At 50.3% G+C, this 27,371-nt stretch overlaps 1 protein-coding gene and 1 long non-coding RNA gene across 4 annotated transcripts in view; one reads left to right on the forward strand and one right to left on the reverse strand.

Moving 5' to 3' along the window:
* Positions 1–6,543: 6,543 nt before the first annotated feature.
* Positions 6,544–26,273, reverse strand: LOC130830060 (uncharacterized). The gene is made up of 3 exons (XR_009047711.1): positions 26,177–26,273; positions 18,212–18,266; positions 6,544–7,390 (listed from the first exon to the last, which is right to left on the reverse strand). It is a non-coding gene; the product is annotated as an uncharacterized LOC130830060 (long non-coding RNA).
* Positions 25,348–27,371, forward strand: part of KAZN (kazrin, periplakin interacting protein) — a 169,609-nt gene continuing 167,585 nt past the window's right edge. For all 3 annotated transcript variants that reach the window (XR_009047708.1, XM_057696929.1, XM_057696937.1), the window contains exon 1: positions 25,348–25,804. Coding sequence is in view for 2 of the 3 variants with exons in the window: in XM_057696929.1 (XP_057552912.1) it covers positions 25,597–25,804 (208 nt within the window). In the remaining variant the exon portion in view is untranslated. The remainder of the gene's footprint in view (positions 25,805–27,371) is intronic.

The following is a 27,371-nucleotide window of genomic DNA, read 5'->3' on the forward strand; positions in this document are numbered from 1 at the left end:
TGCTCCTAATTATTCCTGAGTGAGACTGTGCCTTTGCACTTGGTTGGGGAGCCAAGGGACCTTCTGTGCTACATGACTGGCCATGCAAGTCCCTGTCACAAGCTGTGTATTTGTTCCTGGGAAAAACTGGTTCCTGGGCACTGGGGAGTTTTGATCCAGCAGACCCACTGGTTGGGAGCCTCTGAGTAGCTCTCCAGATTGCTGAGTATCTTTCTACAGTAAACATTTGTCACTCATTTGGGCCACTCAGCATGCAAACTTCCTTCCTATGCTTGGAACAGCTCCAATTGCTTTAAGGCAGAGCCTGCTTCTCTCGATCAAGTTGAAAATGCCAGCGACTTGTTTTCCCAGCATCCCTTGAAGCTAAGGAATGGATATGTGACCCAGTCTTCAATCAGATGCAAACATCTCACCCTAAAATGGGAAGCCAGTGATCCAAAGAAGAGGCGAGTAGTGCAAATTTGGATTTAGTTTCCAAAGATTTTGGTAGTGGCACCTGCTGGCCCATTGTCGGTGGTGGCAGCAGGCAAGATAGATTTTCTGTGCCCAACAGTGTGAACTGGTCATAGGACTAGTTCAGCAGTTTCATTTGGGGCATTAATTTTGCTTTCAACCCTCCAAGCTTGACTCTTCCATCCTCCAGCAGATTGTGACCTGGCCAGACAAACATGCCTTTTCTGCTAAAATTAGCTAGAATTGGTTTCTGTTGCTTGCAACCGATAGCTCTAATTAGCACACTGTCATTAGGCTTCATCAGGTCATTAGAGAAGGGAACTCTGGTTGGGGGCGGGGCAGGGGGGTGGTGGCAACCTTGGGATGTGCCAAGCAGATCCAGGGACAGCCTCAAAAATCCCAGAGGAGGGACAGCAACCTGTCATTTCTGAGGCTAAGAGAGGGATTTTGGCAGACTCTCCTGAGTATCTGAGACTGCCCAGCTACCTGCAGCCCCACTTGATAGCATTTCCTTGTGATCTGGATTCTAGACAGAGAAAGGCAAGAACCTAACTTTCTTGAAAGCTACATAATGTGAGGGAAAAACAGAGGTCTGGGATACAAAGAGACCTGGGTTTGGATTCTGGCTTTCCCATCCACTAGCACTCATTTAACCTCTCTGAGCCTCCAGTTCCTTGTACGTGTAATAGGGTATAGCAGTTGAAATGCGGTCCCTCTTACTCAACATCCAACTCCAGCTGGCATAAAAAGTAAAGATGTTTATTAGAGTCATGACACTGCACTTGAAAATGTAGATTGACTTGATCTGTGGCTCTGTCTCCTTTCCTGGTGATTCTCTGGGTTCTGGGCATCAGCTCCCTCCTCAGGCTGGAGGTAAGACAGCTTCTGAAGTTCTGATGTCACATCTGGTCACAATAACATCAGAGAAAGAAAAGGTGTTCCTGTAAGCCGAGAGTCAGGAAGAGCTTTCCCAGCAGTTTATAGCAAACATTCCATGCATCTCATTGGTCCAAAGTAGGTCATATGCCCACTCTCCAACCAATAGCTGTCACCAAGGGAATGCCATGTGCTGATAGGCTTAGGCCTGAACACCTGAACCAATCACTAACAAGCATTGTGAGATTATCCCCATTGGCTTAAAACATCAGTTCTCAGACTTTTGTCCAGAACCTTGGTGGTTACATTTTCAAAAATTAGGACTCCAACATGATTTTGTTTGTGTGGATTATATTTATCAATGTTTACCATTTTAGAAAATAAAACTAAAAAAAGATTATTTATTTGTTTTTGAAATAAATCCATTATGCATGTTAATATAAATAATATATTTTATGAATAAGAACTATACTTTCCAAAGCCAAAAAGCATTAGTGAAAAGAGCCGCATTACCTTCTACTTTTGCAAATCTCTTTAAAATCTGCCTTCACAGAAGACAGCAGGATTCTCATACCTGCTTCTGCACTCAGGCTATTGCAGTACGTTATTTTGGTTGTACTTTATAAAGAAAATTCAACCTCATGCAGATACGTGGTTGGAAAGGGGAGGCCCTCACAGACCTCCTAGAAGGGTCTCAGGAACCCCAGCTGTCCTCAGAACACATCTTGACAACTGCTTGCTTAAACTAAGCAAGATTCACAGAGACAAGAATCGCCCTTATCTCATAGGGTTGTTGAGAGAGAACTAAGGGAGATTATGTATGTAAATTACTTAACACAGGGTTCAATAAATGGTGTCTGGGAGGGAGGAAGGGCCTCAGGTGAGCACAGGTAAAAGCAACAATCTATTACCCAGATGAACTGAGTTCTCAGTTCCTTTCCCCAGGGTCCCTCCACCCACACACCTCCCATTATGCCATTCTTGCTACATCTCTGGAAGCAGACCTACCACGATAATTGCCACGGAAAGGAAAGTGGGGGCATTGTTCAACAGAGGGGACGATCAAACCAAGCTGTCCAACTCAAGCACCTGAACTCCCCTGACCATAATGAGAGGCAGAAGCCAGAGTTGACACAAGCTGGGGATCAGAGCAGGCCTCAGATTTGCTGATGGTCCCTCACTAGGGCAGAATGGGGGCCCTTTCTCAGGAGTAGCTATGCCAATAGAGCAAGATACAGTCCAGGGTCCAGAGGCCAGAGCAAAGCATCTGACGTCAGCCCCCGGTCAGCAGGTTGGGGTTGGAAGCTGCCCCCTGCTCCCAAGAGTGGTACACAAAGCCTTCAGCTTGACAGTGTTTGGACTGGGGCTCAGAACAGCCGCTCACCCCGCAGACAGTGAAAGTAGCTCTGCTCTGGAGATAGGAGATGCTGCGTCCAGCCCCAGCTCTGCACTAAGTCACTAGGTCATTTAGGGCTTGTCACTTTCCCTCTTGGAGACTCAGTTCTCCCACCTATGGGTGGATGGAGTCATCAGGGGGGACACTGAGAATGTGTGCTGAATGAGGGGCTTGGGGACCTAGCAACAAGGAACGTGCAATGTTCCACTAAGTCAGGGTCACAGGTGGGACCAGGGAGGCAGGTTGCCAGCCAAGGGTCAAGGCACCTGGGGACTTCGGGTTGTGGCCACCCCTGGCGATGTGTCCCCTCTCAGCCCCAGTAAACGTTTTATAGAGACCCTTTACCCTGGTGAGCCTATAGGTGTTCGCCAGCCTCTGACCCGATAGAGATCAAGGCCTTCCGCCTGGGTATGAGGGTAGCCGAGGCCTGTGAACTTGGATCTGGGCTATGAGGAGTGATTTGAAGGAAAGAAGCTATTTTCGGTCCCAGGCTCAATCTCCTTTTTCTAAATGTGGGATTGGGGGTCAAATAGGAAGGAGGGAATGATTGCCGAGCGCCCGTGATGCACCAAGCCACTCTCAGGTGCTTTAACTACATACGTGACTTCCGGTCCCCTCCTTCCCCTCCCCTCTGCCTTCCTCCTCCCCTTCTTCATCCTCCTCCCTGCTCCCCTCCCCTTTCCTCCTTTCCCCCGGGCCCCTGTAAGGTCCCCAAGACACCACAGCCCACGCTGCTCCCTCAGGGGGTGGGAGCAGCCCCTTAAGAAGTGCTGTCCTCATTTCACTCTCCCTTTGTGACCCAGGATTTCCGCTCTGGGCATTCAGAGTGGCAGGTTCCGACCGCCCTCTCCCCTCTGCCAACAAAAGCCAGCCCGTAATCCTGCTTTCCTGCCCACCCCCTCCATCCTCCAAAGTAATGTCTTTCTTCCCGCATTCTTCCTCCCCTGCTCTGGCCCTGTGGCTGCTTTCAAAGCAGGCCAGTGGGACTTAGGCCAAGTTCATCAGGAAGGCCGGAGATGGCCGGGGAGGCACAGGCTGGTGACCTGTGTCCCCTGGGGGCTCACTTTTGTTTGCTCACGCCAGTGGCTGCACCTTCGAGTTCTGTGATTCTGTGGGGGCTGCCAAGAGGAGGGGGCAACCTCAGCAACTCCAGAGCTGGTGTTCTGCATCCAACTCAGAACTGCTTCTTAGGGAGCCATTGTCACTCCCACCATAAGGCCTGCTTTGAGCTCCCCTGGGAGATATGTTATACTTTTCAGATGCATTTGGAGAGGGGCTAAGAGCTCTGGCTCTGCAGTCATTTCTGCCACTTTGCATGAGATAAGGCCAATCAGTGACTCCATCTCACCATCTGCAAAATGGGTACAAAAGTAGTAACTACCCAGTAGGGCCATCTGGAAGTCTGCATGCCCGTAAAGAGCTTAGGCACGGGGTCTGGCTCACAGGAAGGCCCTAGCAAGTGGGTGCAGCTACTACCCACTGAAGTCTGTCTGGCTTCTTCTGTTGTCTGGAAATGGGAAGCCACCGGAAGGAGAGGGATGCTAGCATGGTTGGTTCAGAGAAGAAAGTCTTCCTACCCAGGTTGGATACGGTGTCCACTTGGGCATGTTACATAAACTGTCCATAAATGTGTTCATTCAACATATAAATGAGCATCTACTCCATACCAGGCACTGTCCCAAGGGCCAATATACAGTGATGAGAAGACAGAGATGGCCCCTGTCCTCAAGTTGCTCATTGTCTGGTGGAGAAAAACAACCAATGGCCAAATGACAATCATTAGCAAATGATCTCAGAGATGCAAAAGTGCTACCACAACAAGAAAACGCAGTAATCAGTTGGTGACAGCAGTGGGGAGGAGCTGCTCCAGGTAAGGAGGGGCAGGGCCCCTCTAGAGAGCTGGCATCTCACTGAGACCTGGATGGAGAGTGGGACCTGGGCACAGCAAGGACGGGGACAGAGCAGTCGGGCAGAAGGTGTAGCACATGTCAAGGCCCTGAGGTAGGAAGCAGCTTGGTTTAATTAGGAGACAAGAAGGCCAGCGGAGATTAGTGACTGAAGTCCAGAGTAGGAAAGGATGGAGCTGAGGTGGGGTGGGGGGGGGGGGGGCGGGGAGGAGGGATAGAGCATACCCTTCATGCCATTGTCAGGAGTTCAGAATTTATCCAAAGGGCAAGGAGAAGACAGTGGAGGGTTCCAGGCACGGGGGTCACAGGATCTGACTGGTTAGAAGTCTGGCTTTTGGGTGGAGATCGGATAGAATGGGAGTAAGATGAAGGCAGAGAGGCCACTAGGAAGCTATTGCAGTGTCCCCGAAGAGAGATGACAGTGTCTCAGCCCAGTGGTTGGGGTGGTGAGAAGCCATTGGACTCAAGATACATTTGGAGAGGAAGCCGACAGGACCTGCTAGTGGGTGGGTCCATCCAGGTCACCCCCTTAGAACAGCCATGGTGGGAGCAGCTCCCTCGCAGCCTAGTGTCCAAGGTCAAGGTTCAAAGGACTGTTCAATCTGTGTTCCCGTAGCTTCCTCTCTTTGGGGTGGCAAGGGTTCAGCCTGTCAAGCCTCCCAGCAGACAGGGCCAACATATTTGAGGAGAGTAGAGTGACACACGGAGTTATGGGGTACAGTGAGGGTCTCTGGCGGAAGCAGGTGCTTTCCCCTAATAAAATGATACAGACAATTTATGCAGGTGTATATAATATGCACATGCAGAAGCGACCAGTCCTCTGGGCCCGATAGGAACACAGGGACCAGCCCAGCGCACAGCACCTGGAAAGCCTGTGCTAACAGTCACAAGTGTTCACTTAGATTCACTGCCTATCCAAGGATGCTAGAGGCACAGGGACCAATGACAGGCTTTGATGGACACAGTCTTTATGGGCTAGAAAACTCAAAGTTCTGAGAACTGCAATTTTTTTATCTTCCATGTTATTTCCAAAGGGAGCCTAATATGCAGCTGGAGTTAGAAAAATACAGGTCCTTTTACCAGCTTTACAGCCATTCTGCAAAATGGCATCATCGAGCCCAGGTGAATGTAATAAAAGCCCTTGCTGAAACTCAGTGAGAGTAGGGGGAGGCCCACCCACGGGGAATGAAGAGTGTGGACAGGTAGACCCCCTTGGAGCAGAAAATGTCCTGGTTTTGTTGTCATTTTGCATTTAGAAAACTGATGCAGCTGTCCTTGTGAACACAAAAATTATAAATAACCCTTAGGATGCCAGGCTTAGGAGATAAGAGAAAAAGGAAAACAAAAAAAACTGCTGACAGCATCTCCATGCTTGTTAACTCAAACACAGGATCCAAACTATACGTTTCAAGCAAAGGAGGCTGTGAAGTGCCCGGCTTTGTTCAGTGGCCCTGCGGCCCTTTGAGCACCAGCTACCAGTAGAGACTTCCCTTTGCCCCAGCCCTGCAGATGGGCGCCCTTGGGCCTTGGCAGCTGGGCGGACACCCCTTCTCCCTGCCTGGAGGTGCTCCTGCTTTGGTTGCAGGGGCCAGGCTTTGCCGCGGGCACTCAGGGGACTAGAGGTCAGAACTCCTCTTCCCCAGTGCATTTGCCAGGTGGACAGGGAGAGGATGAAAATGGGAGGCTGAGACCTGCTTGGCTGTCTCTTGGTACCTAAAGATAGGGCTGTTGGAGGGTGACGTGTGAATCTACTTGCTGGCTTGTGAAAGACAGGTGCGTTGCACCCTCCACCACCCCTGGGTACAGGCTTTGTAAAAAGTTGCTCAGTTTGAAAATCAATTTTAAAACATTGCACTAGAAACAAAATGTAATTTACAAAATCACAATCCTATTAATCTCACATAAATAGGTAACATTTATTGAATGCTTACTCTGCAGCAGATGCTGTTTTAACTGCTTTACATGTATTTACACACTTAACCCAATAAGGGAGGCAGTATTATTGGTCCATTTTACAGATGAGGAAACTAAAGCCCTAGGAGGTTAAGCAATTGGCTTAATGTCATATAGCTGGGGCAGGATTCTGTCTTAATCTCCCTCTGTCTCCAGTGTCTGGCACCCTATATGCACCCAGTAACTGTTTGTGCTAGTGGGAGGTTGGCTGGCTGATTATTTAGCTGGGTGGTAAGCTACTTGATTGCTCTGGTTAGGCTGCAAAATTGTTAGGGACCCAGTCTTGAGTCGGCAGACCCAGGTTCCAACCTCAGCGCAGGCACTTCCTAGCTGTGTGGCCGTGTGGGAATTACTCCCCCCACCATATGCCTCAATTTTCCTCATCCATAAAATGGGCACAGGAACTGCCCTGCCTTGTAGGTTTTGGGATGTGGATTAGAGGAGATAAATGCATGTAAAAACCTGGTGCATAGCAGCTGCTCAGTAATGGTCACTGCGATGCTGCATCCCAGCTGTCAGTGCAGCTTTGCTTCCCGGTTTCAAGCAAGTGACACCTACACATCAGCTTGCAAGATTCAAGCTATCTGCATGTGCTCCAGGTTGCAGCACAGACAGGCCTGTGTGCTGCATGTCAGATTCCCTGCTGGAGATGCCACTGCTCAGGGCTCTCCAGGTGCAAATGGAGTTGTTTTCCATCTGTCCAAGATAAGTGCATCTTCCTGCAGGTGCCACTGGCCCCAAAGCTGGCTGTTCCTGGACGGGGGGGCAGGAAATGCAAACTCCTGCTGACTTGTCTTGCTGCCACCTGCAAAACAGAACCAAGTCCCAAGGGCCTGCATTAGAGAAAAAAAGGTCCCCAGGCCCACACCCAGAACATCCTCCAAGGGTCCGCTAACTAAACATTAATGCTAAGGATGAACCAAATACCTCGTACAAATGTTTAATAAGAAAATAACACACTACACGAATTCAGCTTACCATTAACTGCCCAGTGGAACTTGGATGTGAATGGTGGACAATTTAACAGTTGATGTGATTGCCTTCAAAGTATACTGTTTTTTTCTCTTGTTTTTTTATCTTTCCCATTCTCTCTTCCCTGAGCAAGGTGACCTTCCTAATTGCTTTGCTCAAGTGGATGTTAAAACTTATTTACATTCCTTGATGTGGTTGACAGAGTTGGGACTGGAGCAGGCCACCAGGAACATGCCTGGTAGCAAGGCTCAGAACTGAGTCTTGCATAAACACAGCTACATAGACCAATGGAACAGAAGTGAGAGCTCAGAAATAAATTCATGCAACTAACATTTGACAAGGGAGCCAAGAATACTCAATAGGGAAAGGACAGTCTCTTCAATTAATGGTGTTGGGAAATGGGTTGGGAAAACTGGCTATTCATGTGCAAAGAAATGAAAGTGGACCCCTCTCTTACACCACTCACAAAAGTTACCGCAAAATGGAGTTAAAACCATAAAAACTCCTAGAAGAAAACATAGGGGAAAAGCTCCTTGTGATTGGTCTTGGCAATGGTTTTTTTTTTGTTTGTTTCTCTTTCTTTTTTCTTTTTTAGTTTCTGGCTGTGTTTGGTCTTCATTGCTGCACTTGGGCTTTCTCTAGTTGCGGCGAGCGGGGGCTACTCTTCCTTGTGGTACGCAGGCTTCTCATTGCGGTGGCTTCTCTTGTTGCAGAGTACGGACTCTAGGCTTGCGGGCTTCAGTAGTTGTGGCACATGGGCTTAGTTGCTCCGCAGCACATGGGATCTCCCCAGACCAGGGATTGAACCGGTGTCCCGTGTATTGGCAGGCAGATTCTTAACAAGTGTGCCACCAGGGAAGTCCCTGGCAATGGTTTTTTTGGATATGACACCAAACACACAAGCAACAAAAGCAGAAATCAGCAAGTGGGACTACATCACATTTAAAAGCTTCTGCACAGCAAAGGAAACAATCAACAAAAGGAAAAGGCAATCTACGGAATGGGGCAAAATATTTGTGAACCACATATCTGATAAGGGGGTTAATATCCAAAATATATAAGGAACTCATACAACTCAATAGCAAAAAACCAAATAATCCAATTTTAATATTGGACCTAAATAGACATTTTTCCAAAGAAGACATACAGATAGCCAGTAGGTATATGAAAAGGTGCTCAACTAATCATCAGGGAAATGCAAATCAAAACCACAATGAGATATCACCTCACACCTGTCAGAATATTCTGCTATTATCAAGAATATAAGAAATAACGAATGTTGGCAAGGATGTGGAAAAAAGAGAACTCTCATGCATTGTAAATAGGTACAGCTATTACAGGAATGTAAATAGGTACAGATACTATGGAAAACAGTATGGAGGGTCCTCAAAAAATCAAATATAGAGCTACCGTATGATTCAGCAATTCCACTTCTGGGTATTATCCAAACGAAATAAAAACAGCAACTCGAAAAAATATCTGCACCCTCATGTTCATTGCAGCATTATTCACAATAACCAAGACATGGAAACAACCTAAATATCCATCAATGGATGAATAAAGTAGTTGTCGGGAATTCCCTGGCGGTCCAGTGGTTAGGACTCTGTGCTTTCACTGCCGAGGGCCCAGGTTCAATCCCTGGTCAGGAAACTAAGATCCCGAAAGGTGTGCGGTGTTGCCAAAAAAAAAAAAAGTTGTGATAGGTATATGTATATATATGTACCTATATGAATATTATTCAGCCATTAAAAAAAGAAGGAAATCCTACCATTTGCAGCAACATGGATGAACCCGGTGGACATTATGCTAAGTAAAATAAGCCAGACAGAGGAAGACAAGTACCATATGGTCTCACTTATATATGGAATCTGAAAACAAAAGCCAACATCACAATAACAAAGAGAATGGTGGTTACCAGGGGCTGGTGGGTGGTGGGGTGGGGAGGGTGGAGAGAATGAGGAGACAAACTTCTGGTTTTAAAAGCTCTAGGGATCTAATGCACAGCATGGTGACTGTAGTTACCAGTATTATATTATATACTTGAAAATTGCTGAGTAGATTTTTTTAAATAAATTTATTTATTTACTTATTTATTTATTTTATTGGCTGTGTTGGGTCTTTGTTGCTGCACACGGGCTTTCTCTAGTTGAGGAGAGCAGGGGCTACTCTTCATTGTGGTGCACAGGCTCCTCATTGCGGTGGCTTCTCTTGTTGCGGAGCATGGGCTCTAGGTGCATGGGCTTCAGTAGTTGTGGCACATGGGCTCAATAGTTGTGGCTCATGGGCTCTAGAGCACAGGCTCAATAGTTGTGGCGCATGGGCTTAGTTGTTCAGTGGCATGTGGTATCTTCCTGGGGCAGGGATCGAACCCGTATCCCCGCATTGGCAGGTAGATTCTTAACCACTGTGCCACCAGGGAAGTCCAAGAGAGTAGATCTTAAATGTTCTCACTGTAACACAACAACAACAAAATGGTATATCTGTGTGTGGTGAAAGATGTGTTAACTAACCTTGTTATGGTGAACATTTTGCAATATATACATATATCAAATCATCACATTGTACACCTTAAACTTACACAATGTTACATGTCAACTGTATCTCAGTAAAGCCGGGGGAGGGGGGCAGATAAGAAAGAAAAAGCAAGCTGCTGCATGGCCTGTGACCCGGGGGAGGTAGCCCAGTGCTGAACAGGAGTCCAGAGTTCACTGGATAGTGCAGCCATTTTGCTTTCTGCCCCATAAAATGAAAATGTTTAAAAGGGCATGATTATATTTTTTTAGCATCACAAAGTGTAAAAACTGAGAGCACAAATGATTAGTTGAAACATGCAAGAAATCTTTAAAATTAAAAATCATCGTGTTCACTATCTCCCCAGTGATCTCATCGTTTTCTAGAGGACAAGCTGGTGATCCCAGGGGCTCATCCCTGAGGGTAGGTGGCAATGAGATAGTTTCAGGCTGCCCTTAGTCATGGAGCCACTCAATAGGCTCTTCTGAAGACCTGGAAGGAGGGTGTCTCTGAAACAGAGAAGCTGTGGGTCAGATTGAGGTATTCAATCTGGCCATCCCTCAACTGATGGGTCAATACTCTCCCTCCCCCGCCCCCATGCTGACATTTAAAATGAAGTCCCTGCCCCAGAGGAGTCTCCTGTCCACAGGGAAGAATGACCCCCAGGAAGTGCCCTGAGACTTTGGGACTCAAGAGTGTGTGGTCCCTGGACCAACACCATAAGCATCTCCTGGGAGATTGTTGTTAGAAAAGCAGAACCTTGGACCCCGGAATCTGCATTTTAACAAGTTCCCCAGGAGACGGAACATGCATGGTGAAGGCTGAGATGCTCTGAGATGATCCCCCAGGAGGCCAATTGAGTTTGAAAAATTGCTCTGGGTACAAAGACAAGGCTCGATTACTCTGCCCGGGCATGTCCTGAACTGCTTCTGGAAAGAAGCATCCTCTGAGCTCAGTTGGAGGGACAAACAGAAGGGGTTTAGTGGAAGTGGAAAAGAGAACATTCCAGGCAGGGGGCATGGAGTGAGCGAAGTCCTGGAGATGTTAAAGAGCCGGTGGGGGCGGGGCACTGCAAATGGAGAGGCATTTCCAGAAACCTGGCTCAGCTGTTTCTCACCTGAGTGGAGGGGCACCCTTCCTCTACCCCCCTCTCTCCCCAGAGCCACTGTGCCCACTACAGAACGTCTCTGGTGCCTCTTTCCATTGATGCTGTGAACTGGAATTTGCTCCATCAGCCTGGGCTGGGGCTCTTCGCAATGTGTCACAGCTTCTGCACTAACTCTGTGCCAGGATTGTGCTGGGCATCTTACCTGCTCTATTTCATTTATTCTTAAGGACAGCTCATCGGGAAGGTGCTAAAGAAACAGTATTCTGTTTCTAGAATTGCAGAACAATTAAGAGCTGGAGCCAGACTGCCTGGGTTCAAATCCCACCTTCGTTCTTACTAGTAGTATCCTTGGGAAAGTTAAAGTTAATTTACCTACCTGTATCTCGAAGTTTCCTCTGTTATACAATTGGAAATAATAGTAGTATATAATTTGGAGGCCTTCTATGAGGATTAAAGACATCACATATAGTTCAGTGCCTAGGTAAATGGTGAGTTCTATGTGTGATAGTTTTTATTACTCTTATTATGCCATTGAACAGATGAGGAAACTGAGGCTCTGAGAATTTAAGTGATTTCTCCAAGGTCACAAAGTTAATACGCTGGTAGCTTTGCAAGGATTCCCCATGGGCTGCCCTCTCTCTCCCACTTAGCCTGACTTGGAGACCCCTTACATCCTGCCCACAATCTCCTCCTCCAACATCATGCCCTTGCTTCCCACCCAGCATCCCTCCCACCTAACAGAAGGCATCTCATCTCGAATGTGTGCCTCTGCGTCCATTACTGCCACCACACCTTTGCACAGAATGCTCACCTCCCCAGCAGTCAGTCCCCAGCATGGGTGACCCTCCCTCTCCAGATCCTGTTCCTGGCCCCAGGGCTCTCTTGATTCAGCTCAGAGTTTCTCAACATCAGCACTACTGACTTTGGTGCCTGATACTTCTTTGCTGGGGGTCTGTCCTGTGCATCGTAGGATGTTTAGGAGTATCCCCAGCCTCTACCCTTTAGAGGCCAGTAGTAACTCCCTTCCCTGATTGTGACAACCAAAAATGTTTCCAGACATGGCCCAATGTCCCCTGTGGGGCAAAGTTGCGCCCCCATTGAGAACCAACAATAATCAGAATTTCCCCTGGGGTGACCAGGATGAGAGAGGGGGTAACTTTAGCATGGGAGGCTGCAGAGGGGGGTTTGAAATCCCCAAACCTACATGCAGGGTGGTCACATAGACCAGGAAGGATGGTGGAGATGGTGAACGAGAAGGAGCGTACCCACCTTCTGCCAATCACAGCCAGGTGGAAATGTGGTCCAGGTTTTGCCAGATTTTGAGACTCTTCAAGGGAAGCCAGAAATCCTGTTTTCTATTTGAAATTCTCTGATTCTTATTTACAAAACAGAAACAGACTCACAGACTTAGCGGATGAACTTAAGGTTACCAGGGGGAAAGAGTTGGGGGGAGGGATAGATTGGGAGTTTGAGATTAACGGGTACACACTGCTATATTTAAAATAGGTAACCTGGACTTCCTAGGTGGCGCAGTGGTAAAGAATCCGCCTGCCAATGCAGGGGACACAGGTTCGAGCCCTGGTCTGGGAAGATTCCACATGCCACGGAGCAACTAAGGCCGTGCGCCACAACTATTGAGCTTGTGCTCTAGAGCCCGTGAGCCACAACTACTGAGCCCATGTGCCGGAACTATTGGAGTTCATGCACCTAGGGCCCGCACTCCACAACAAGAGAAGCCACTACAATGAGAAGCCCACACACCACAATGAAGAGTAGCCCCCACTCGCAGCAACTAGAGAAAGCCCGTGTGCAGCAACGAAGACCCAACGCAGCCAATAAATAAATAAATTTATTTTAAAAAAAAGGTAACCAAAAAGGACCTACTGTTAAAAAAAGAAGAAAAAGAAAAGGAAAAAAATTCCCCGTTTTTTTAAAAATTTATTTACTTATTTATTTATTGGCTGTGTTGGGTCTTCGTTGCTGCACACGGGCTTTCTCTAGTTGTAGCGAGCAGAGGCTACTCTTCATTGCAGTGCTCAGGCTTCTTATCGTGGTGGCTTCTCTTGATGCAGAGCACAGGGTCTAGGTGCGGGGGCTTCAGTAGTTGTGGCACTCAGGCTCAGTAGTTGTGGCACACAGGCTTAGTTGCTCTGCAGCATGTGGGATCTTCCCAGACCAGGCTCAAACCTGAGTCCCCTGCATTGGCAGGCAGATTCTTAGCTACTGCGCCACCAGGGAAGTCCAAAATTCCCTGATTCTTATATGTTGGCAACTAATATAAATTTTTTTTAAAAACATCATGGGAAAACCAGAATATGTCTGTGAGCCACATGTGGGCTTTGCAACCTTTCGTACAGACCGAGCTTCCATCCTAGAAGCTTTGGGCAGCTCACACCCGCCAGGCCCACCGGTCCCCATTCTCCCTGCAGTGGCTTGTGTCTTTGGCACCATGCACAAGCCCTGTGCTCGGACTCTGGGCCACCAGACAGTCTCTGCATATGAGGGCCACTCCAGCCCCCTTCTGAAGCCCAGTTCCAAAGAGACGGAGGGTTCTAAATTCCCAAGCGATAGAGATTATGGAAAGTACCCGGGAAGGGGGTCAAGAGGCCAGAGTTCTCATCCGACTCTGGCATGGATTTGCCGTGGATTTGCTGTGTGACTCCCCCTCTCTGGGCTTCAGTTTCCTCCTCTGTCATGTGTTTGTAGGATGAAGAAAGAGAAGGGAGGAAGAATGCGTGCTCTCCGTTTCTGGGGGCTTGAATGAGTATTTCCTTTTGGCAGCCCAGAGCCCCAACTGGCTTACTGAGTGCCCAGCGGGCATTCCTGTCCTCAGACTGACCTGGGCAGGGACAGGCGGGCTCCGCCTCCCCGCTCAGGAATCCTGCATTTCAAAGCAGGGAGTCTGCATCTTCCTGAAGGAATCTTTTCTCTGTGCAATTAGGTTATCGATGCTAGAGGCAGCTACAAGGGTGGAACCCGCCGTTCTGTCACTGGGGAAGAGTCAGACTGTTGGCCCCTCCTGGTGCCAAAGGCAAACCTCTGGGTTTGTGAGACCGTCTCCCTGCCCAGAGGTGCTCATGGCCATAGGACAGCTCAGCTGGGCAAGCCCACACCTGGCCTGTCTGCAAGCCCTCAGACAGTTTCCCAATTTCTTCTGTGGCTGAGAGGAGTCTTCCTTAGGCTGATAGGAGTAGAGGGGTTCTGGGAGATCTTATCCAACCTCTTAATTGTATAGATGGGGAAACTGAGGCCCAGGGAGGCAAAAGGGTCGCCCCAAGGTCACCCAGTCAACAGAATGAACATCCACATTTCCTGACATCCCCACACCCCCCCACCTCCGTCCAGTGCTCCTTCTGATCTAACACCTGGCTCTCCTGGAAATGGTCACTGGTGAGATGCACAAAAAGTGACAGACAGACAGGCAGACAGACAGATCAAGACAACCACCGCCTTTGCCCATCTGTCACCAACTGTGGCCTTAAACCAGTGGTTGTGGACTCCATGCCTGCAGTACTCAGGCGGGTGACTCACAGGGGCGAGGGAGCAGGGGGTAGGGGTGGGGGATGCACTGTTACCATGTGGGATGGAATGGGGGTTCTATCACCAGACCTCCTGATTTTTTCAAATTAAAGCTAAATATCTGACTTTTTTGTTGTAATTTATCCAAGTTTTTAAATGTTGGCAACTAATTTTTAAAATGGTTTTTCATAGAATACTAAGAAAAGAAAACACATTCACAGGCCACAACTGGCTCTAGGGCCACCAGTTTGCAGCCTCTGCTCTCTTCTCTTACCCTGCTTTAAGGTGGGTATCATGACTTCCCTGGTGGTCCAGTGGTTAAGAATCCACCTTCCAATGCAGGGGACGCAGGTTCAATACCTGGTCTAAGATCCCACAAGCAGCGAGGCAGCTAAGCCCGCGTACCACAGCTAGAAAGATCCCACCTGCCACAACTAACACCCGACGCAGCCAAAAAAAGTAAGTAATTAATTTATAAATAAATAAAGTGGGAATCATAACAGTACCCTTTTCTCATAGGGCAGTTGAGGGATTAAATGAGATGAAACCACTAGAGGGCCTATCATACCACTGGGCCCACAGTGAAAAGTAGCTATTATTTGTTAAAACATGAGACCCTTCTCTTAGGAGAAATGGGAAGAGGCTTGTTAAGTTTAGCACAAGGCAACGGGGAGGCCCCGAGCCAGAACTCAGGATCTTTCCAAAAATCCACAAATCCAAGTGTGCGCTTGCTGTGTGCCTGGTGCCGTGGGAGTGTATCAAATTTAAGACGCTGTCCCTACTTTGAATTTACAGAGAAGGTGGGATTAGGCCCTCGCAGCAGCTCCTGGGGTTGTCCTTCGCCCCAGAAATCCCAGAGCATCCTTCCACTGGGCCCTGAATCTGAGAGAAACATCCTACTTTCAAAGGTCAGGTCTTTAAAAGCAAAAAGAATGCAGCTTCTTTCACATTAGACCACACATTTCTGCTTGTTTGTTTTAATGAGAAACTTCAGGGGAAAGATGACTGTCCTTCCTACGTATCTGTTCAACAAAGCTGCCTCCTGAAACCAGTTCCAAAGATATTTAAAGGACAATTCGGGGAAAAGAAGAATTTAGGACAAATTCTTATTAGTCCCTATGGGACTAGGGGCCGTTGCAGATTTCTGCCCCGAAAACCCGGAGACCAGGGTCTGAGGTTACTTCCTGATGTCCAGGGTGCAGCACATTCTTCCTCCCGAGCTTGGCTAACACTGGGGCAGTGGGGGGCAACGTCAGGGCCGTTCCTGGCTTTGCTGGAGGCCTTGCAGCTGCAGAGCCCCTGAATCTGCTGTGCGGTGCCCATGGAGGTCGTGCGTGCTCTGCCTTCAGGGTGGGAGAAGCCCGGAGTCGCTCTGGCAGACGTGCCTGAGTTCTGGTGGGCGGATGGGCAGGTAAAGCCTGTAATTACAGGAAAGCAGCTTGGGGCATGTGCAGACAGGCCTCCCCGAGCCCAGGCAGGTGGCCTCCTGACAAGGGAGGGCCCCGGGGTTTGGACTCTGGGTGCAAAAAGCCATCATGGTGGGGGATGGGTGGTTATGTAACTGTGATGTCACAGCCACTGAAAAAATGACCTTGCTCGGCTCCACTGCCTCGTTCCTCCCCACCCACTCAGAAGGACATGAAGACCTAGCCGTCCTTCCCCCAGGCATTGGCGGTGGCGCTCACCTTTATCAGCATTAGGTTTACCTGGAGAGGGCTGTTAAAACAGACTGTCAGGCCCCACCCCAGGAGTTTCTGACTCAGGAGGTGGGGGTGGGGCAGAGAATTTGCATTTCTCATGACTGCACAGGGACGGTGCTGATACAGCTAGTCCAGGGGCCACACTTTGAGAACCACTGCTCTAGGACTTCCTGAAGTCAGTTCGCTTGGGCCCCTGATTTGCTATGTGTCTCTGGGCAAGTGTCTGAGCCTCTCTGGACTTCTGTTTCTCTCAGAAGGAGAAGCCAGCTTTGTCTCTGAACAGATAAACCCCATCTCGGTGCTAAGATGCCTAATTACTATTTGCGGGCAGTTCAGAGACCTTCACATGAAAGGCCCAGGCCTTCGCACAAGGTTCTTACTCCACAGTTCCAACTTGCTTGTGGCCACTGTGAGAGCTGTTGCTTAAGGAGAGATTGGCACTTTAAGACTTAAAGGGACAGGCCAGACCAGCGTCTCTGGGCCTCAGCACTCACCCTGCATGCAAGAATCTTTTTTTTTTTAATTTATTATTTATTTATTTTTTATAAATTTATTTATGTATTCATTGGCTGCGTTGGGTATTCATTGCTGCGCACGGGCTTTCTCTAGTTGCTGAGAGCAGGGGCTACTCTTCATTGTGGTGCGCAGGCTCCTCATTGTAGTGGCTTCTCTTGTTGTGGAGCACAGGCCCTAGGTGCGTGGGCTTCAATAGTTCCAGCACATGGGCTCAGTAGTTGTGGCTCACGGGCTCTAGAGCACAGGATCCATAGTTGTGGCACACAGGCTTAGTTGCCCCTTAGCATGTGGAATCTTCCCAGACCAGGGCTCAAATCCGTGTCCCCTGCATTGGCAGGCAGATTCTTTACCACTGCGCCACCTAGAAAGTCCTGCATGCAAGAATCTTGAAGCCATTTGATAGCGTGGTCTTTGGGATCATTTTGCTTCCTTGGGGAGGTACGTGGCAGGGGCTTGGCACTGTCTTAGTGGTAAGGCCTCTGTGGCACTGAGAGTCCTAATCAAAGTCATATCTGCCAGCCGTTCACCATTCTCATCCGAATGTCCAAGTGGACTGTGAGCTTTCTACATGCAGGAGCCTGTTGCCCTTCCCCACAGTATCTAGGGCAGGAGTGGACTCACAGCAGATGCTGAGTGCAGACTGACCAAATGAAATGAACTAGCAGGTAAACAAATGGTTCCTTAACTGAACTGGCCCCATAGCCTTGCTGTCTGTCTGGCCCTCTGCAATTACATGGGCTTTCCCACCTCTGGTCTCCACCTCTGTCTCCTCACAGGACAGTCATGGGGAGATAGACAAGTATTCTTATCCCCATTTCACAGGTGGGGAAACTGAGGCCCCGGGAAGGTGGCCTGACTTGCCCAGCTTTACTAGTAAGTAAAGGACATTTGCAGGAAGAAAAGCATGGAACTCCATGCTGCAGACCCCCACCATGGCCCCCCCTGAGTCTAATCAGTTATCTTTTCCATGTCCCTGTAACAGCCATCCTGCAGGTAATTGCTGGGGAGATGAAGCTGGGAGAGCCGTGATTTAGGAAGCCAGGCCCTTCCTGGTTCCAGGGAGGTAGGAATAGTTTCTCCTTTGCAGAAATTGCCAGTCTTTCCCAGGGGCCTGCCTTAGGCCCACTTAGTGTCACATGCTGGTACACCCTGGGTGTCCCTGCAGGCTAGAGCACCTGGTACTTTACCTCTGGAGCCTAGTACTGCGCCTGGCACATGATTAGTACACAATCAGCATTTGTTGAGTCAGTGAATGAATAAATGAAGACAGACATGGTTGAAACATTGGGTCTAAACTTACCAGCTGTGTGATCTTAGACAAATCCTTCCACCTCTCGAAGCCTTGGTTTCTTCAACTGTAAAACAGAATAATAATAATTTTTATAATAATACAAAATAGTGGCATAATAGTTAAGAAAACTGGCTCTGGAGCCAGAATTGCCTGCCTCTGAATCCTGGCTCCCTCCTATTCTACTGTGTGACCTCAGGCAAGCTACTAAACCTCTCTGTTCCTTGCCTTCCTCATTGATAAAGTGAGGATTGTGATAGTACTTATATAGCCTTGTGAGGACTGAAATGAGCTAGTATGTGTAAAGTACTCTATCCAATATTATAAATAACCCTTAGCAATGATGATTCTAGCTCTATGCATTGGTAAATTAAATTATAACATCTAAGTAACAAGTACCCAGCAGAGTGCCTGGCACAGAGGTGGAAGTGCTCAGTAAACAGTAACCATTATTCTTATCTTGGGCATTCACTGGCCTGCAGCCCTCTGTGTCTCTTGAATCACACATAGGAAGTGGAGACAGGGGCCTGAGAATTGTGATGGTGGACATAGTGGCCCCATTCCCAGGGGCCACTAGGTCCACCAACACCCAGTCGAGGAAAGTGAAGTATCGCCAGTGGCCGCTGGGGGCAGTAGAGGCTCCGTTCCCCTATGCCCTGCTGAGAGTTCCCTAAATCCTGACTTCAGGACGTAATCAAGGAAGGGTTAACTATTCCACTGTGCCCACAAGCAGGCATTCTGCATAACCCTGACATGGAAGGTATTCCCCCAGAGGACACCACTCATTTCTGAGGGTTAGACTCCCAGCCCTGCTTTTAGCAGCCACAGCATCTTGGATAAGTCCCTTTGTCTTCCCTAAACCTCAGTTTTCTCAGCTGGCACATGGGGATAGGGTGGTTTGGAGGGCTGAAAGAGCTAGAAAGGACAGTCCCTGGGGTGAAGTGAGTGCTCAACCAATGACACCTGTTGCCAAAGTAGCAGACTACATTAAGCTTGAGTCCTGCCTACATCCCTCATTGGCTGTGTGCCTTTAGGTAAGTGACTTAACTTCTCTGTGTCTGTTTCCTCATTTGTGAAATGGGGATGATAATAACAGTACTTGTAATTCTCAGAGTTGTTAGGAGGAGTAAATGAATGCATAAATTTCTTAGAACAGTGCCGGGCACATAGAGTAAGTGCTATGTAAATGTTTGCCAGTATCATTATTAGAAGTCATAGTATTTTTGATGTTATTGTTATTGATTCTGAATAAGCTGCAATATTTCAGCTCTCTGCAGAAACCTCCCTGCTTGACATGAACTCCCCAAAAAGAGGCTTAGAGGAGATGGGAGAGACGCGGCCCCTGGATGAGGAAGTACTTTTTCCCTTTGGTGCAGTTGAGAATCTAATTTGGGACGCAAGATGGTCTGACAGGCAGGGCACAGAGGCCAGATGCACTCCTGTGAAAGTACTTCAATGTCTGGCTCTGGGCTAAGCTTTTGCCTCCAGGGCAGGTCCTTTGGAAACCTCCAGAGGTGATCAGGATCTTTGCCAGGTCATTTGGGGCCCACGAAAGATCACCAAAGATTATCGGTGAGCCCATGACAGGCACACAAAAGTCTCCAGCCAAGAAGGCCTCCCCAGGACAGATGGCAGGTTGGACCGGGGGTAAAATCCTCCATCCCCCAAGGGCTAAGGTCTAAGTAGGTTTGGGGGGGAAATCCCAGTCTAATCCTTCCTGCTGCACCTGTGCCCCAGAGTCCTACTGGGATGGCCAAGGAAATAAGAGGAGGTCAGTACCATCCCCACTGGTGGCCTCAGCCACAAAGGCATGCCAGGGCCTGCCGGAAGGACTTCTGAGAAATAGATGAAAGGCTGCAGCTCTCCATGGAGATAGCTGGTAGTCCTTATCTGGCTTAGAAGCAATGGGCGTGTCACTCCAGCCTCCTCCGGCAATGTCCTCAAGCCCACTTTTTTGAGGATTTACCTTGTGCTAAGCACCACTCAGAGCTCTGCATGTGCCTCTTGTCATTGAAACCTCCTACCACAACCCTACCAGGTAGTGGCCACAGTCATCTCCATCTTACAGAGGAGGAACCTGAGGCTTCCAGGGGTGAAATCGTGTGTTCCAGGTCACACACTAGTGAGTGTCCCGCCAGGACTTGAGTCTTAGTCTCTCTGCCTCCAGAGAGTATATCCCCAGCCTCCTGCAGTGGGCAGCATTCCGGTTGGCCCTCAGTGACCCCTGCTTCCTGGCAGTCACACCTTCTTGTCACCCCTCCCATCCAGGCTGGGCAGGACCTAGTCATTCACTTCTAATAAACAGAGCAGGAAGAAGGTGATGGATGTCATTTCAAGTTTAGGTTAAAGGGACAGCAGTTTCCATCTTGTGCACGCCCTCTCTTGCCTTTTCCCAGAGCCATCGGGGAAAGCAAGCTGCGATTTTTGAGTAGGTCTATAGCTCCATGGCAAAGAATGGTGGGTGGCCTCGGACCCACAGCCGAGATGGAGCTGAGGTTCTCAGTCCGTCACAAGAAACAGAATCTTGCCAGAGCCACACGAGTGAGCTGGGGAGTAGCTCCTCCCCGAGGAGAGCCTGGAGTTAACTGGAGTCCCAGCTGATACCTTGCCGGCAGCCTGTGCAGAAGCCCCGAGCCACAGGCACCCAGCTAAGCCACCCTGGATTCCCGACGCCCAGGAACTGAGAGATAATAAACGCTTGTTATTTCAAGCCTGTGTGTTTTGGGGTGATTTGTCACGCAGCAATAGATAACTAACACACTTGCTATCACTGCTAGCAACACACAAAGCATACCCCCACAACCACCAGGAGAAGGATTAAAAAGACTCACTCAACCGCAGAGGGCAGAGCTGGGAAAGCCCTCCTCACATCTGCTAACCCAGGCCTTCATTTTGCTTTTGCCGGCGAGGGCACTTGGATGCAGAGACAGAATGACCCTTTTCCACAGTCACACACAAGCTGGGGGATTGCTGCCGAGATCTCCAGACTCTGGGAATTCATAAGGGTGTTACAGACAACATGGTGCAGATTTCGAAGAATCCACCTTGTCTCAGTGCCAGGTATTTAAAGAGAGTAATGTTGTAAAACCTCTTCTACAAATACTAAAAGCACACACAGCCAAGAAAAAAAAAAAAAACTGAAAAATTCCAGTGAGCTCAAATATTCAATTTCAAGCAGATATCAAACACAGTGGGATTCTTGAGTACAATGTTTCAGGGTTTTGTTCCTTAAGCCAAATAGATCTTGTCCTGTCACTTGCTCCTGTGATCTAAAGGAAGTTTGCCTGGGAATGAAGGGGCACTGTGACTAGGAACTGCACTGACCTCTTATATTCCTGTCCCAGCCTCCTTTTTGTTTCCTTTGGTGGTGCCCTGTTGGCCTAAGGTCAGGGTCATGGTGACACTGTCTGGCCTCAGAGCTTAGAACTTAGAAGAGCTTAGAAGCTTCCCAACACTTGGGCTGGGTTGCCCATCCCCACCCCCCATCCCATCCCCCATTTCTACCTGCATCCCATCCCATCCCCCATTTCCACCCACATCCCATCCTATCCCCCACTCCCACCTCCACTCCCACCTCAAATTCTCACTATGCCTTTGCTTCTTATAAGCTGTCGGGAGGACTGCATGGGGACAGTTCCTGCAGCCTTTCCCCGCCCCAAATCCAAATCCTCCCTTCCTGCTGCCTTGCAGAGGCCAGACACAACGTACCCTGGAGAAGGACAGAGTGCACCAAATCCCAGGCCCAGCTGTCTCCAACATCAATTCTCAGCATCCCCCAGGGAGGCTGGGAAGCTCTTTTGGGAATAGGACCAGCTACATAATTTGCAGATCCTAATGCAAAATGAACATGTGAGGCCTCTAGTTCAAAAATAATTAAGAATTTCAAGACAGCGACATTAAGCCCAGTGTAGGGCCCTTCTGCAAGGCTGTGCGTTCAGAAGCAGGCCCAGTCTTGGCGTCTCCGATTGAAAATCACCCTGGCAGTGCCATTCCTGGAGGGCCTGCCCAAGCTGCTCAGGGCAGAAAATGGGCTGTCGCTACCTGGCTCCCGCATCTCCTATTGCAGAGCTGAGCAGAAACATCTCCTGGGCCCAGGGTGTCCTCATAATCAAAAACATACCTCAAGGAGGAAAGACCTCCCACACAAGGCAGATGGTTTTCTGGAAGGCTGCAGGCTGCTGCTGTTGTCAGAGGTTTGCCTGCTAGCAGAGTTGTGGACAGGGGGACAGAGAGGCCGTGGCCAACTAGGAGAGGCCTGAGCAGTCTGAAAGCCCCAGAAAGTGAGGGCAGGTGGGCCCAACTGCCATGTGAAGTCCTGATCCTGAGTGTAGAGGACACACACACATACACACACACAGAGTCAGGCCAAACTTTGCTGAGAAAAGAGAGCAGCAGAAATTCCCCAGGGCTGGGGCCTTGAGAAACAGCTTGGATCATTGAAATATCAGTAGAAAACATGTGTGGACTCCTGAGAGGTTGCAGAGAGGACCAATAGGCCAAATAGAAACTTCTAGACATATGTACTTTGTTGTTCTTTCTCCTCCCTCTCCTCTTTCTTCTTAGGTTTTAAAAAGTTGCCAACATTTCAAACTTAGATTTCACATCAAAATTCATATTCCTAGTAACTCCAAAATAAATGCAGAACTTCTGGTAACACTAGAGCCAAATTCTTGTACGATAACAGTCTCCTGCCTCCTCTACAGGGGCTGGTGGCCTCTTTTTTCTTTTTCTTTTCTTTTTTTTATATTTATTTATGTATTTATGTATTTATGTATTTATGGCTGTGCTGGGTCTTCATTGCTGTGTGCAGTCTTTCTCTAGCTGCGGCAAGTGGGGGCTACTCTTCATTGCGGTGCGGTACTCCCAGGGGCCACCTCCTACGGGCTTCTCATTGTGGTGGTTTCTCTTATTGTGGAGCACCAGCTCTAGGTGCGTGGGCTTCAGTAGTTGTGGCATGCAGGCTCAGTAGTTGTGGCTCACGGGCTCTAGAGCACAGGCTTGGTAGTTGTGGCACATGGGCTTAGTTGCTCCATGGCATGTGGGATCTTCCCAGACCAGGGCACAAACCTGTGTCCCCTGCGTTGGCAGGCGGATTCTTAACCTCTGCGCCCTCAGGAAAGGCTGGTGGCCTCTTGTTGCCACAGTTCCCACCACTCCCTAAAGTCTCCCTGATGTTGAATCCAAGTGGCAAGTGCTACATATTCGTGCTTGTGCTGTTGTTTTCTCATTATGGAATTAAGACGAAAGTGAATGTTTCTATCAAAAGTGGGAAAATAGGAGGCTGACCAAGAGTTCCACGTACTTCAAGAAATATGGAAAAGAGCATGTTTCTTTGTGGAAGTGAAGAGCCATCCTACAAGTTTAAGATGCAAAGAATTTCTAAGTAAAAAGAATACAACCTAAATGCCCTGCAAAACAGACCACAGCAGTCCCTGCGCTGCCCACCTCACTCAGTCATATCCCTGTTGCATCCCTGAAAGCATCTCCTGGACCAGATGTCTCCAGAATGCAAGGGGACTCCCAGCTTCTCCTCCCACGAAGGCGCAGAGCCATCGTTTTTTTTTTTTTTGTTCTCTTCCGCCAGTTTTCCCAGCAAACGCAGAGGACTTGGGGGGTTCCCAGCATTTCCTGTTACTTGGAGTGGGGTCAGTTTCCTTCTCTCAGAGCAGTGTGGGGGTTTAACCTCATGGGTGGTTTTCTTCCCGAGCTGGGAACACCACCAGTGTTTGGTGTACCTATCAGCCCTCCACTGGGCAGTTGGGGGTCCAGTTTGACAGGAGGAGGGGGTCTGAGGCAGCCATGTGACCTTACACAGCTGGGCCAGTGTGCCAGTCATTGGGAGAGTGAGAAAGGTGAGGGGCAGGGTGGAAGCTGGGAAGGCCATGGTGGATGGTGGCCAGGCCACTGTGGTTGCTCAGGAGCAGGGCTCCTCGTCCACAGTCAGGGAAGTGATGTGTGGAAGGTTTTAGAGACTCGCAGGGGAGGAAAGTAATTTGGTTCCCACCACTGGTCAGAGAGCCATATGCCGGTACCTAAAAGTTCCCAGAGTTCAGGCCTGGGTCAGTGGGAGCCATAGGGACGGAGCCAGGCCTGGAAGGGGTGGGGTGCATGCTGCATGGAAGGGGAGGCTGAGGACGCCATGGAAACTGTGTGTCTCCTCACCCAGCTGTGTAGCCTCGGCTTCCCATGTCTGCCATGGGGAGAAACTGGACCTGCCTCCTGGGGCTGCAGGGAGATAATCAGTCCTCCTAAAGCGCATGGTAATCCCCAGATCCAAGGGGGTTCAGAGCTGCAAACTCACTTTACAGCGAACTCTGCCAGCACGGGAGCACCCACTACAGTGAGCAGGCTCAGATTTGCAGACCCTCCCAGGGGCCACCTCCTACAGGGCTTGGCTGGCCTAATTACTGCCCCACCCACCCACTCAAGGGGTCCCAGGCCCTGGCTTCCCCTGGGAACCACCTCACCCACCACACGGCTGCCCAGAGGGGAGTTCAGAAGTAGCACTGAGGATGGACAGTGGGACTATCTGACGCAGCATTTTATAGATGGGGAAGCTGAGACGGAGGAAGTGAGGTGCAGACACAGGGCCCCCCACCAGTTTACAACTTCCTCACGGGTATGGACCATATATCAGCTTTCCTCCCCGGCGGCACAGCCATTGCACTCAGGATTGTATGCACTTAAAGAAGGACTGGTCACAGTACAGGTCCGTGAAGGTAACATCCCAGAGCTCCCACCCCTTTTCCTGCCCGCTCTTTCCGCCCTCTCCCGGCCACTTGCTGGGACTTCAGCTCTTCAGCAAGGCTGTCCCAAGGGTGTCAGAAGAGTGGAGAGACACATGCAAACTGGGGTACCAGGCAGCTGTCCCCTTGATGCACTCGCGGTTTTCAAAGACCTGCATTCAGGCTTGTCTCTCCCGGCCCCTGTGACACTGGCCATCTTTCTAACCCTCAGTTTCTCCGGGAATGCCTATGCTGGGGATGCAACGAGTGGCCAGGGCCCGCCGCACAAAGGGGCGACGCGGCCCTCCGCCTGGCATCGGGGCGACTCTGGGCGCCGCGGAGGGGCCGGGGGCGGGGCCGGGGGGGCGGGCCGGGGCGGGGCGAGCGGCGGCCCTTGCCAGCCCGGAAGGAGCGGGAGGAGGAGCCGCGGGAGTGAGAGTCGTTCCCACGTGAGAGGCTCGGAGGCCGAATTCTTCTCGCGCGGCGGCCGCGGACAGCCCGGCGTCCGGCCGGCCGGAGAGCCCTGGTCCGGTGCGCGCGGGCGGCCCGGCGGGCGGCGGGGGCGGCGCTCGGCTGCGCCCCGATGCGGCGGCCACCCCGGGGGCTGTGAGCCCGGCGCCGGCCGTCGGAGCCCCCCGCGCCGCCGCGGGCAGCGCCCCCCGGGCAGGCGGCATGCGGGCGGCCGACTCGGGCAGCTGGGAGCGCGTCCGCCAGCTCGCGGCGCAGGGCGAGCCGGCGCCTTCCTGCGGGGCGGGGGCCGGGCCGGCGCGCCCCCCGGGGCCCTCGGCCTGCGAGCTGGGTGCGGACGCGGCCGGGCCCGGCGATCGGCCCCGCGCCGGGGCACCCTCCGTTCGAGCGGATGGCGACTGCAGCCAGCCCGGTAGGTGCGCGTCGGGAGGGGAGGGCGGCGCGGCCGCAGGCCCGGGGAGCGCCGGGCGCGCGGGGGCGCTCCGGGCAGGGATCGGGCCGCCGCTGGTGGCAAAGTTCTCGCTGCGCCCGGAGCCCCGAGCGCGGGACGGGGTGCAGGGGGAGACGCGCGGGACTCGGAGTTGCAGGGATCTGCGGCTTTCAGGCACAGCCCCCTAGAGAGCTGCAGAGCGAGGTCAAGGCCACGCCTGCCGGAGCCGTGCGATCCCGCGGCCCCTGGAGACCCAGGTCTGGGCCGGATCCGACGCCTGTCCTGGGAAGCGTGGGAAAAGGGCCAGCCTCGCGCGAAGTTGGGGAGGCCCCCGTGACCGCACCTGTAACCCACCTGGCAGCCCCATAAAGTGCCGAGGGGAGCGCTGCCTTTCCGCAGCCCCTCGCAGAGGAATGTGATGACTCGCGTTTGCGGGGAGCGAAGAGCTTTCTCGCACACTTGAACGACTAAGGCAGAAAGAAATTGCCGCGGAGGAGACACAATTGCAGTTGTCTAATTGTGTGTTGTTGGCTAATCCGCCCCAAGCGGAGAACAGCATTTGAGTGTTAAAATGTTCCGAGTGGATGCACCCGTTCCATTCTGTTCCGGTCTCAGCTGGTCCCTCCCCGCTCAAGTTAGGTCATGGAGGGTGGGGCGCAGGAACCCCTAGATGGTCAAGAGTCTAGGATAGGAAGGTGAAAGGGTTTCCGAGACGGGTCTGTCATCATAGGTTTTAAGTTTGAGTACTTTTTCCAGGAAAAAATGGAAGGGGGGGGGGGTGGTGGACTACATGATTATTCATTATCTCTTGAATACCCAATGTGTTCCAGTAATTTACATGCAGTGTCTTCTTAAAAATCTTATCACCACCCTGGCAGTGAGGCTGTTATCTTCAGGAAGATGAGGTCAGAAAAGCGAAGTTTAAGGGACTTGCCCTAAGCCTTAATGCCCTGAAGCCATGGTACTGGAATTTTAAATTTTGTCTGTGGATTGACACCAGAATGTCTCTACCAGGCAGCAAGCTTACCGACTGGGAAACACCAGGCTTATTTACCTAATAATTATTTCTTTCCAATGAGAAAAAAGCCAGTTGCAAGGCGCCCTAATTCCAGGCTGCCTGTATTGGTTTCCCCAGGAGATGGAATCCTGGGGGTCAGAGTGCTAGCCACAGGAGCTGGGACCAACCAGCTGGCTCTGATTAGCTGAGCTGTCCCTGGTGTCCTGGAACAACTGATGTCTTCAGTCACCAAGGGTCCGGAAGAGGGACACTGAGGCCTGGAAGGAGCTTGAGTCCCTGGGCCTTTGGTTTAGGGGCTGAGCCTGCTGGAGACAGTCCCACCTCCTCCCCTGTTGCACAGATCAATGAGAGCCCACGACAGCTTAGTGTGAAACAGGGCACAGATGCAAAGAAGAAGCAAATGGGAGGCCTTGGGCAAGTTGCTTGATCTTTTTGAGACCCAGTTTACCCATCTGTAAAGTGGAGATATTAATAACGTCAGCTAACATTTTGATCATTCAAAAGCTAGTGTCTGCAAAGCACCTTGCCTAG

Source organism: Hippopotamus amphibius, chromosome 1 (assembly GCF_030028045.1).
Source record: "Hippopotamus amphibius kiboko isolate mHipAmp2 chromosome 1, mHipAmp2.hap2, whole genome shotgun sequence".
Classification (NCBI taxonomy): domain Eukaryota; kingdom Metazoa; phylum Chordata; class Mammalia; order Artiodactyla; family Hippopotamidae; genus Hippopotamus; species Hippopotamus amphibius.